This window comes from Ictidomys tridecemlineatus, chromosome 9 (genome assembly GCF_052094955.1).
Source record: "Ictidomys tridecemlineatus isolate mIctTri1 chromosome 9, mIctTri1.hap1, whole genome shotgun sequence".
Taxonomy (NCBI): Eukaryota; Metazoa; Chordata; class Mammalia; order Rodentia; family Sciuridae; genus Ictidomys; species Ictidomys tridecemlineatus.
The window spans coordinates 5,663,142-5,675,745 of NC_135485.1; the positions used below are offsets into that span (position 1 = coordinate 5,663,142).

The 12,604-nt window shown below is 44.6% G+C and overlaps 1 protein-coding gene across 9 annotated transcripts in view; it reads left to right on the plus strand.

Annotated features, from left to right (window-relative positions):
• Stx18 (syntaxin 18) overlaps nt 1-12,604 on the plus strand; it is a 145,132-nt gene that overhangs the window by 76,144 nt on the left and 56,384 nt on the right. For 6 of the 9 annotated variants that reach the window (XR_013425684.1, XM_078021025.1, XM_078021022.1 and 3 more), the window contains 3 exons: nt 4,983-5,098; nt 6,831-6,929; nt 7,072-7,138. The exons of 1 other annotated variant lie outside the window; for it this stretch is intronic. Coding sequence is in view for 7 of the 8 variants with exons in the window: in XM_078021025.1 (XP_077877151.1) it covers nt 4,983-5,098; nt 6,831-6,929; nt 7,072-7,138 (282 nt within the window). In the remaining variant the exon portion in view is untranslated. The remainder of the gene's footprint in view (nt 1-4,982; nt 5,099-6,830; nt 6,930-7,071; nt 7,139-12,604) is intronic. 2 more of the 9 variants (XM_078021027.1, XM_078021028.1) reach the window with 1 other exon arrangement.

Here is a 12,604-nt window from a genome sequence, read left to right on the forward strand (position 1 = left end):
AAGATGTGGAATGGTCATTCAGGAGAGGGGCAAGCAAAGGCACCAGCATTATTGCCAGGTGCCATTAGGGGGCCACTTAGGAGAGCGATCCAGTAAGGCAGTATCTCGATCTGTCTGTCTGAGTCCCACTTGATCCTAGGCTCACCTACCTGGAAAGACGTTCAGTACTGGTTCTTTTTCTGCTATTGGCCACATCAGGCCCTGACTCCCAAGTGTTTCTTTCTCATGTCCTCTACTCCTTACTTCCTGCCATATCAGCCCCTGACTCCCAGGTGTTTCTTTCTCATGGCCCCTACTCCTTACTTCCTGCCATATCAGCCCCTGACTCCCAAGTATTTCTTCTCTCATGGCCTCTACTCCTTACTTCCTATAGGCCAGGCCTGCCTTGTAGCCCTGAGATTAGAACACACAAAACCAGATAAATTAAACAAGACCCAAGCAGATAAGTTGCTCTGAGTGCCCAATATATGAAGGCTGTCTGCTCTGCAGTCTTTGCTGACAAAGGTTTTTCTCACTTCAGCTTATTAAGCCCTAGCGAGCATTTACTCGAATCAGAGCTATCCTCAGCTCAGGCTTAGGTTTGTGGCCCTTGCATTGTATGTCATAGTAACTTTTCCCTTTCCCCTTAATAAATTGTAGAACTTTAGAATCTCCTTTAGTTTCTCAATATTTTAACAGGAAATGGTTGAAAGACCGTTTGCCACACTTTGTTCTTTCAGAACAAAGAATCGGTTATGGAACATTTGGTCTCAAGAGCATTATTTCTTATCTTTCTAAAATTGTATCATAAGGACAAATGGTAGTATTAGTTCCTTCCTTTCAGTTTCCAGTGCTTTCTTCTATTCCTTCTGGGTCTGTGTCTTTACTCTGCCTCTTGCTCACCTACGCCCTAGATCTCACGTTCTGTTAATACTTCACTTCCAATGTCAGTTTAATTACTGGAAGTTTTACATCTTGGATCCTTCTCCTCTTCCCAATCACTCACCTCCCTTTTCCCCTTCTTAAATTTCATTTGAACAAAAATTTATTGAGCCCATACCTATCACATGATGCTAGGAATACAAAGATAAATAGGACAAGATTCTGTGCTTAACCTCATCAACCCAGGACTGGATCTTCCTCATGGTTCCTCCAGCATGGTATTCCCACAGTTATCTTTACCAAGCTCAGCTTTTCCATTGGCCACAGAATAAAACTCTGACTCACTGAAGGCCACCAAGGATACATCCCTTCCACCTGTCCTATGTCCAGCCAGTTTGAACCACTCACGGTTCTTCAAACTCAGGGCTCTACTCTTGCCTCTCATGGCCACACCTGCCTTTCAAGATTAGTTTATAGGTGTCCTCAGGAGAGTAAGTGCACACTCTTCTGAACTCTTCTGCCTTTTATGGCATGAGAGATGCCTTAGAGAGAGTTGTAACATCTGAGATCAGAGTAGCTGCCCAGGGTCACACCCCAGCTCTGCTGATGACTGCTGAATAGCCTTGCAAGTTGTGTAATCTCTCTGTGCCTCAGTTGCTGCATGTGTAAAATGGGAATTTATAGTAGTACCTACCTCATAGAGTTTGGGGAAGTTAGTAAGCAAATATATGTGAAGCCCAGAACAGTGGTTAGTGTTGGTGATGAGAAGTGTCCATAGCCTCAGCCTTTGTTTATGCTGTATGAACACATACATCAGCCTTAGGTGTTACCTGTTGTAGTACAGTGTATTGAAAACAGGGTCTATATTTTGGTTCTATGTCTTAGAGAGTAACTTTAATTTCATAAATCATATTGGGTAGATTCATTTCATAATATACATAGTACATGCCCAATATGCATTATAAAATTAACCTGTTGATTTAGTATTTATAGTAAAAATCAGGTTGTAGTATATGACTTCCCACCCATACCTTTTCAGGAACCTTTACAACAGTGTCTTAAACATTCTCTTCTTCTCTATCCTCAGGAATGCTCTAATTGTATAATAAATTAATAGACAGGGCTGGGGTTGTGGCACCAGTGGTAGAGTGCTCGCCTAGTATGTGTGTGGCACTGGGTTCAATTCTCAGTATCACATAAAAATAAAATAAAAATATTGTGTCCACTTAAAAAAACTAAAAAATAAATACTTAAAAAAATAATAGAAGAACTTCATGGTATTTGGTTATTTTGAACTTGTCCTTTCTTACAATACTAGTCAACAAAATAACAAAAATAAATGTTCCTTTAAATTTCTGAACTATGGAATAAACTTACCATCCAGTTTTTTTCCTCCTCTCTCCCTAAAGTAATTGCCTAATCTAAACTGATATCCAACATAGTTCCCTTTAATTGAGTCTAATTTTTAGAGAAATTGAGATCTCTAATAAAATTATCTCTCTGTACATAATAAAGAAAATAAAATTAAACTTTGATAAATTTATATGTGCATATCCTATGAGGATATATTTCTGGAAATATTTGACGGATATTTAACCTTTTTAAAAAAGTAGTAATTTTGTTAGAACCTAATTTGAAGCTGCATCATCAGCAACCTTCATTACTTTGATGACTGTTTTCAAGTGCCCACCATAGACCTACTGCTGTTCTTGAAATATCATGGGAACATTGAGTTAGACTCCCTTTTCCAGCCAGTCTGTCTCCTGTGTGAGTTCCTGTATGTGGCCCAGCACCTTAACACTTCCAAACCTGTGCCCTCTTCTGTTTCTATGGCTTTGCATGCCCTCAGGCAAACCCAGAACTCCCTCTAACTGCTCCTTATCTGCCTCTGTACCCAGGCAATCTAGGCCTCAGATTTGTCCTCACCCCCATAGACACTACCTGGCTTAGGTTTTTTTTTTAGCAGTGGTCTCTTAACCAGGGCTGAGGGCACGTGGTTTCATCTGCCTCCAGGCCACCCACACAGAGGAACCATGCAAATAGCAAATTCCCCTGTGTAAAATCCTCCAGTGGCTATTTCCATCAAATACACCCTTGATCCCAGCTTTGGTATTGCAGGGACCCTGATTCAACTGACGGTGGACTATTTGTATTTTGTATGACCACTGTGTTTTTGGAAAACCTATTGATATTGGAGAAACAGCTATTACAGAGTAACAATTTTAAATACATATATACATACTCATCATAATACCATCCATATTTATTTAAAAAATAGTGTAGACATAATGCTAGACACATTTGATGTAGAGATACTGACCACATGTGTGTGATGTGCTGCCCCTTTGAAGTGACCCTTGGTGCCCCAGAGGTCCATCACTATTGCTTGGTTTCCATGGAACCAGCCTGTTTACTCCTTTCCCCCTTCGCTCAGATGTGCTCTGGTGTGGAGCACAGGTGACATGGTTACTCTGAGCACCATCTGAAGGTTGGGAAACTTGAAGCTGGTCCTCCCTGCTATGTTCTGTGTGGGTACTTTCCTTTTCCTGTATGAACTGACCACTATCACTTTGGATTCCACATCCACCCCCCACACCAGCACCATTCACTACAGTTCCTTGTACTCCCTGTTTCTGTGTCAATCACTCCTATAGTTCAGTACCCTTTGTAGGGGTTGATACTGAGACTTGCTCAATTTTGAGCCCCCAGCCCCTGGCCTAGTGCCTGACATATGTAGGTTCGGTATATAAGGCAGTGAATGAATACATTGTGAGGACTAAATACGTACATAGGGTTCCTGTAAGACACTGAGAATAGCATGTGGCGTATAGTAAGTGCTCAGCTCATACTAGTGTACCCACACTGTGCCAGCTGCCATTCTGGGTGCTAGGGAAACAAAACCAGACGAGACACACACAGTCCTTACTTTCGTGAAGCTTGCATTCTGCTGACAGCAGAGAGACATAAATATTTACTCTTTCAGGGAATAATAAATACAATAAAGAAAAATAAAGCAGGATAAGGAACAGATGGCAGTAAAGTGGGTTTGGGAGTCCTAGCTTGCTTCCGTGTCACAAAGCAGAGAAGGCAGAGGGCAGCTTTGACACTGAGAGACAATAATCTGACCAGCACAGGTGGGAAGATGTTAGACAAGTGCTGTGGGGAACTTGGGGGGACAGGTGTTGTGGGGAACGGTCAGGAAAGGTGACCCAGGGCAGCCATCCAAGCAGAGGCCTAGTCTGAGGGGAGGCAGGAGCCTGCTTGGTCCGCTGCTGCTCAGTATGTGGCCAGTGTGAAGTGCCTGAGGGGTGAGCCACAGGAAGCGAGGCTATGGGTAGGTGTGGGATGACCAGGACTTGGCGTTTTGCCCTCAGTGAGAATTGGTGGCTAGCACCAATGCATTTGTAAGGTCCCTTTAATTTGCTGTATTGTGATTCTGAATTTCATGTGGAGTCCAGAGTGTTGAATTGGACTGAGCAGCATCACCATTAGTAATGATGCTGCCGCTCCTGCCCGGCTCTTACAACCATGAGCGCTGTAATAAAACTACCATATTTTGAGCTTCAAGCTGCTGTGTAACTAAAAGTGGCAATTTTAGGATGGTGTAATTTAATATCAAGGGAAATGATATTTTTTCTTAAAGCACCTTTGTTGTGAGTTGTGAAGACTGCTTGTCAACATCAAAGGACTGCATCCCAAACCAGTTTCTCACAGATATTTCAAGAACCCCAAATCCATTCCCTGTGTATTCTCCAGGCAGCACCCAGGATGAACTGCCAGTCATTGGGTTGCACAAAGCCATTTTGGAGCCCCTCATTGTTCTAAAGTCAAGTCCTCTGTTCTTTCCAAGCCCTGCAGGCTTCTGCCTAAACCATCTGTCTCTCCCTCCCTTAACTGACCTGCAGTTGGGGCTATTTGGGAAGCTTTTTGTGCCTCACAGCCTTCATGTGCCACCCTCTAGGTCTTTCTCCCACTTCTCAGCCCAGCCGGTTCCTCCTTCTCCTCCAGGTCTCAGCCTTGGTGTCAGTGGATCAGGGAAGCTGTTCCCTTCCCCCTGCCCACACTCCCTTGGGTTGTCATTTGCTCCTGCCCTCTTATTTTCTTCCTCTGTCCTTATTTAGCCATATCATGTCTGAATATGGGAGGATGACAGATGCAGAACGTGACCAGATAGACCAGGATGCTCAGATATTCATGAGGACCTGTTCAGAAGCAATCCAGCAACTCAGAACAGAAGGTAAAGTGCTCTGAAAGATGCAAACAGCCAGCCACGGATGTGTCAAGTAGTTCAACAGGATTCATGAAGAGCAACCACCCACAGTCCCTCTTAGGTTCTTACTGAGAGTCAGAGTTTAAAACTTCAGAATCTTTCCTGATCCATGTTTTAACAAACTAAGCCAGTCAGAATCACAAATAGGCCACCACTCAAGTTAAACAGATGGGAGGAAGGAGATGGATGGACCTCATCAAACAGAACCAGAAATTTACTAAGGGGCCAAGGTCAGAAAAGGCAAATTTTATGTGTGCATACGTGCGTGTGTGATGTCCACGAGTGCCTGCAGTGTGTGGCAGTTAGTGGGGCAGGTTGGCTGGCATGTGGATAATAAAGTAAGAAGGCAGCTTATGCTCCACCTGCCCTAGCAGTAGTAAACTGGTGTCACTCTCTTGTAGTCAAGAGGAAGGATCTGAGCTGTTGCTGCTGAGAGGCATCCCCACTCTGCCATATTTGATCTCTGTGGCCTGAGACAAGTCACTGAATCTTCCTGGGCCTGTTTCTTCCTCTGTAAAATGCAAGTGATTATAGAAAGCATCTCAGCATTACTATGAAAACTGAGCTAGATTCCTAGAGCCGACCCTGGCACCAGAGGGCCATTGTCACCTCATTCTTGCCCAATCTCATTCTGGTTGAAGCACTGGGATGCCTTCCCAAGCTATGGGTCTTCACCACATCTTTTAAAATGTGTTTAGACAGGTAGAGCACATGAAATGATCTAGCATTCCAAGTGTCTGGGTGCCGTGTGTTCAAGACACAGACTTCTCCTGGGGAAGCTTCCATGAGAGCTGATGGGCCATCAAGAGAGTCTGGTGAAAGCTGTAGACATTCTAGAAAACACAAAACACTGTGCAGTCTCACAGAATCCCTGAGTCCCTCGTGGGATCTCAGCTCTGCAGCCCTACGTATGGTTATACTCTTCACCTCTGCGTTTATTGAGATGCCTAGAAAGCGTACTGAACATTAATAAAACCAGCCATTAAGTATCAAACCACAGAACCTGAGGCTCCTTTTGGCCTCCGAACCTGAGTTTCTTCATGTGAAAGTGGATATAATCAGAATCGCCACCTGGTCCCTTCAAAAGGTGGCTGTGTAGGATGTGAGCTCAGTGTCCACATACAGCAGGCACTTGTCCCCTCCATGAGTGGCAGTTGTCTTACCAGACTAATGGGTACAGACTTCAGTCTGCTAAGTCTCTCAGACTTCTGTGTGGTAGTCCACACAGGAAAGGCACCTCTGTGACTGGGCGTCATGGAAGGTTCCTAGAGTGGAGAGTTCACCTCAGCGTTGAGGGGTCCTGGGAGTGTGAGACTGGGAAGAGCTGGGGCTTTCCAAGCCAAAGCACAGTGCAGGCCCAGAGGGGGTGTTAGGACTTAGGCTTGATTTCAGCATGTTATTAAAGGTCAGCGTGGGTACTGATGCTGCCAGTACACATGGGGTCAGTCCTTAAGAAGGGACTGCATCAAGGACTGTCCCTGAGTGCTATAATAAACCATGAATTATTTGACTAGTTTTCCTCTGGCTTTAATCTTTCATCTGGCAAAGCCTTATCTTACTGTTAAAAACAGTTTCACTTACATAAGACTTGCTCTGTGGTTGTGTTTTTAAAAATACCTTTAATAAAGAAAGGGAATCTGATGCATTGTTTTTAGGCTCATTGAATGCAGAAGCCTGAATGTTGTCTTTTCTGTTACAGCCCACAAGGAGATACATTCCCAGCAAGTGAAGGAGCACAGGACTGCTGTTCTGGATTTCATTCAAGATTACTTAAAAAGTATTTCATCTTTCCTTAAAGGTCAAATGTGGCCTTTCACAATAGATGAATTCAGAATTCAGCTTTGCTAGCTGAAGATGGTAGTGTCTCATTATATTTAATGATACCTTTGTCTGAGAAGCCATTTTAAATGGTCTCTGTTCTGCTATTTTCCTTTCAACAGGAGTGTGTAAACTTTACTCAGAACAGAGAGCCATTCGAGTTAAACGAGTGGTGGATAAGAAGAGATTGTAAGTATGGCCTCTGTTGGTATTTCTCAGTTAATAATAATAATAATAATAGTGGTAACTCAAGTTCACAGAGCACTTCCTCTGTGATGTATATTGAGATTGAATTTCTTTATAAAGTGCCTTAGCTAGTGCCTACTGCAGGCTGTGTGCCAGGTGCTATGCTCAGCTCTGTTGGCTCACAGGTACTGTTACTCTCCTCAGCTGAGGCTGAGCAGGTTGGGCTACTCACCCATAGCCCCACAGTCTGGAGGTAGCTGAGCTGGGATTGATTTGAAATTTGTACTCTTACCATTTTGCTTCTTAATTATTCTATGAAGCCATTTTACCCCAATCTCTGTCCCCCACATATTTCTTGTTATCTTTGAAAGAGTTTTCCTGAGGGAGGAGCTTGGCACAGTGACCATTGCTCCATAAGGCCAGTGTGACCCATGTACTTGTGAGATGCCACATGCTCTGAGCACACACCTGTTTTCAAGCTCAGCACCCATTTCACACAGGTACTGTTCTGACTTGTCCAAGGCCACACGGCCAAGAAGTAGCAGACCAGGCACCAGTATTTCCTGTGGCACCTCTGTGTGCCTCTGTCCACCTTCCCATCTGGGTTCACACAGCCTCCTACAATGTTGGGCACAGTGTACAGTGGCAGCCATCTCAGCAGCCCAGCCCATCATGGAGACTGAAAAGCATCAGTGGGCTGGATGTGGTAACACACGCCTATAATCCCAGTGGCCAGGGAGACTGACACAAGAGGATCATAGGTTCAAAGCCCATCTCAGTAACTTAGCAAGACTCTACCTCCAAAAAAAAAAAAAAAAAAAAAAAAGACTGAGAATGTAGCTCAATGGTTGAACACCCAGGTTCAATCTCTGGTACAAAAAACAAACAAACAAATAAAACACCTCAGTGAGTACTGTGTCCATACTCTGAATCTTGAGCACTTCTTAACTAACTTTGGAAATATTCTAGAACATTATGAGAAGATAGCATGACATAATATTTTGGGACAGGTTTCCTTATATCATGTCAGGTGCCCCTGATAGTGCTCTCAGGTCCAGGACTTGGCCTCAGCTCTGCTCATGACTGGATTCTCATATTGAACAGATACAGAGAGGAACATCAAAGGGGGGGCCTATGGGACAAAATCCTTATGAGACCAGAACACTTAGGAGCTCCCAGGACACTTTCTAGGGGAGTCACACAGCATGTGACTCGTGACAGTGGGTGAAGTGTGGTCTACCAGGGAAGCTCAGGAGTGACTCACTACCCAGGGATTTTACTGGCACCTGGTCACATGGCACCTTCTCTCTGGCAATATCAGAACTCCAGATGCCAGGAGGAAAGCAGGGTTGGGCGTCACAGCCCTTCAGCTCACTTTGTTTACACCCAGCTTAGTCACAGGGAGCTGCTCTTCTCAGCTAGATGGCACAACTCCCTGAAAGTCCAGGTTCTCAGATGCACCAAGAGCTAGCCTTGCAAGCAGGCCCTTCTAAGGATGGCAGTCTGAGGCCTTCCATGTGAGCTTTTCTCTGCACACTTGTTAAATAGATTTGAAACAGTAAATGCCAATGGGTAGAAGCATTTGGGGATGATAATAAGCAGATCAGGCAAGTTATCTGTCAGCCGATAGTTATTATTATATAATGTACCAAGAGGGTAATTTGAGAGAAGCAAAAAATAAAGTCTTTGTCCTCAGGGAACTTAGAGGGAGACTGGGCTGCTATAAAAACTTGAAAAATTAACCAACTTAATCAGGACATAATATTTTGGGACAGGTTTCCTTATGTCAGGTGCCCCTGATAGTGCTCTCAGGTCGGAATCAGTGAGGCCACCAGGAAGTCCAAAGAGAGAAGCGGCTTGGTGGAGGGTGAGCACAGAGCCCGGGGCCCCCAGTGGCCAGATAGCCTGTGCTGGAGTTCTGGCCGCACTTGCCAGCTGTGTGACTTGGAGCAAATTGCTTTATTTTTCTGTGCCTTAGTTTCCTTGCTGTACCATGGAAGAATTAATAGTATCTATCTTCATAACTATAGTGTTGTAGGAAGAAGATGAGTGGATACATAAAATACTTGGAGTAATAAATGTTAACTTATCATCTACCATCAAACACCTGCCATATGTCAGGCAGTATGTTAATTTATTTCCTTTAAGCCTTGCAACCACCTTATTAGTAAATATTAGTATCTCATTTTATAAATGAGGAAACAGGGGCTCGGCAAATTTGAGTTTGCTGCCCACTGAACTGCAGTCTGAACCTGAGTGATTGGGCAGATTTTCAAGTAGTGGATCCATGTTGGCTTTGAAAATTCCAGGAAGTGGGCAGTCCAGGTTTGGGGAACCGGTGAGCAGAACGTCCCAGGCAGAGACCAGTTTGTCTAATCAGGTCCTGGGAGGCAGTTCAGACTCCGATGGCATGTGATGGACCGTGAAGGTGAGAAGGTGGCCACTAGACTCACACTACAACCAAGGAGGAGCAGCAGATGTCACTGCACAATGCCAGGTGGAGACCCAACAGGTATAGGAGGAAAAGTAAGAGGCTTTTGCTGCTTCCTCCTCCATCTGCCCTTGGCAGAGGTTTCAACTGAAATACATATTAAAATCAGTCAGATAGGAAGTCCTCTGTAGACAGTGAAATGCAGCACCGTTTCCTGCCAGCTAGCTGCCCTGCACCAGTTACTTTGCACACAGACCTGGAGGGAAGTGGGGAGCTGTGCATCCCTCCACAGTGTAGTCCAGCCCTCTACTCCTGGCTCCTCACCTTGGGCAGTGGGCTCTGTCTGAAGGAGGTGGGCTCACTCCCTTGCTTGCAGGGATTCAGAGCCACAACAACTGCACCCCAGCCTTGTTTCTTAGGCAGTCCCCAGTGACACATGCTCGGCTAGGCCCTACCACAGTTTTGCCCTAAAGAGGCCTTGCTCTTTGAGGCTCTTGGGCCTTAATGCTTGCTGGTTTCTCCACCCAAGAATGCCTTTCACGTAGGCTTATGTTCTGTTTCCCCCACCCCCACCAAATTCATCTGGTGAACAAAGTTCTGCTCATCCTTCCTGCCCCAGTGAAAATTGCCTGCTCTGTAAAGTCTCTTCCAGCTCCTTCAGGCAGTGCTATGGCTCTCCTCATGGGTGCCCTGTGTGCTGTTCACGGTCAGGTGCAGCACATTGTCTCTTCAAGATGCCACTGGCTTATTTGTCCCTGTGCCACCTCAGCTCATTATACAGTATAATGCCTGTCCTCCAGGGAAGCCAATAGTGGAACTGGTGCGTTGTCAAGTCGAATCGGTGGGTTCTTTGTTTTTGTTGTCAGTGGTTATTGTTAAAAAAAAGTTGTTCATATGAAATTGATTTGAGAAATCTGACTGCAAATATTTTGTGGCATTATTGTCACTCATATGTTGGTTAAGGCACATCGTGATTGCTGTAATCTGTTCATGGTGTAGGAAGAAAGATATTACATGCTAGGATTATCTTCGTAGAACGGTGCTGTCATGTTATTCTACCATACCAAAGGGCTCTTGTACCAAACTGGATGAAAGTACTTTTGTTTATTAAGCCATAAACAGTGTCAGTTGACCTTTCTGCATTTTTCTGACCATGAGTCTATTTTTTAAAATGTGAGTGCCATTATTAGATGGAGGTTCTTTACCCATCCTCGAGGCATTTCACTTCTGGCATGGCAGTGGCACCCGCCAAGCTGGACAGAGGGACAGTGATCACTGTTATTGGGGTCTTATATCTGCTCTTCTGGCCCATCCTCCAAACACTTAAATTTCACTAGTACACTGATGTTCTTAGAAGTGGAAACTTTGGGCTGCTTTCCCTGTCTCAAGGGAGAGCTGAGAAGAGTGAAATATGTTAGTGGGAGGTGAGGGTTTCTCCCACCACCGAGCAGGTTGCACACCAGCAGCTTGGGAGGCCAGAGCTCTGCAGCTGCTGCGAGGCCCTCATGTGGCGCCAAGCTGTGCTGAGCACGTGGACTATGAATTCTGGAAGACAAGAGCTCTGGGGAAACCCTGGTGACTTCAGTGAGGTGTACTTATCTGATCTCACCTAAAACTTATGTAGGTTTATTTATTTCCATTGTCAGACAGGTTAGAGAGGCACTTAGTGTTCAGAGTTCTCAGAGTCTATGCAACCTCCTACCCCAGGCCTGCCTGCATGGAGCCACGACTGTGCGGACAGCTGGCCAGTGCACCTTGGAAAAGGCTGTGTTGATCCATGGCTAGGCAGGACATCTTGAGTTATTATTAATTGCTTTCTAATATTGATACAAAAGATCAACATTCTACTGCATTTCATTTCTTCTCCTCCTTTTATAGTACATAATATCACAGTACTTACCTGGTAATTGAAGAAGGCACTTTATATTATAATTTAGCCCTCTCACCCCTTCTGGATTCTAAGACTGGTAAGGAAAGGATTGTATCTTTTACCTCTTTGTATCCATCACCTCTAACCCAGAGCCCTATACTTCGTAAGAGCTCATAAGTTTTGCCAGTAATTGGGGATGATGATAGTGGCAGTGATCAAGATGAAGAAAGAACAAAAAGAAGCTCTGCCCTGTGACAGCAGACCCATGACAGAAATGTTGCACTGTTTACTCTGTAACAGGGCCTTAATCATTGCCTAGAAGAGAGATCAACAAACTACGGCCTATGGGCCAATCTAGACCTTGGCTTTGTTTGTACAGCCCTCCAACTGAAAGTTTTTTTATATTTTTTAAAGGTAAAATAATAAGAAGAAAGGCTGTGAGACAGACACTACATATAATCTACAGAGTCCAAAATATTCACCCTGTAGCTCTTTATAGAAAGTCTGTGTAGACTTGGCTCAGAGCAGAGTCCCTCAGAACCATTTCTTTGCTTCAGTATTTTGCTGTCTATTGTGGACGCGGTGTGTGTTCTACAGCATGTGACAGGTTCTGAGGTTATGCCACAAGTGACTAACCTAGCAGGCAGATGACACTTGAGCTGATGTGTAGTCTGCTTAATGACATGAAACAAATGATCGGAGGGCAAAGTCAGAGGGCTGTAGGTGCTTGCTCTTGTTTTCTGTGCTTGTCCCATGACAGGCCATCGTGAGGTCCTATCTGTGGCCCATTGCGCCTTTACTGTGTGAGGGACAACTTGGTCCAGGCAGCAGGAGCCATTGCCCTTTGCCTGGAAGCCATGTTGGGTGCTGCAGACGATCCTGTGACAGACCGAAAACACTCTTCCACCCAGAGCCTTTGTTTGGGGCAGGAAAACAGCATAAGAGCAGTCCTTAAATCTGGAAAAAGAGCCATTTCTCTCTAAGATTTATATGGGCCTTATTTAAGGTTTGCAAAGAATTTCTCCCATGTTTTCTTATTTTAAAGCCCCAAAATCTCTCTCCCTCCCTCCCTACACCTCCCCTTTTACGTCTCTTTTTGTTCTTTTAAAATTTTAAACAGAATCCTAAGGTCCTCAAGGTGGGACCTGGAAGCCTACTGGGCAGGGGT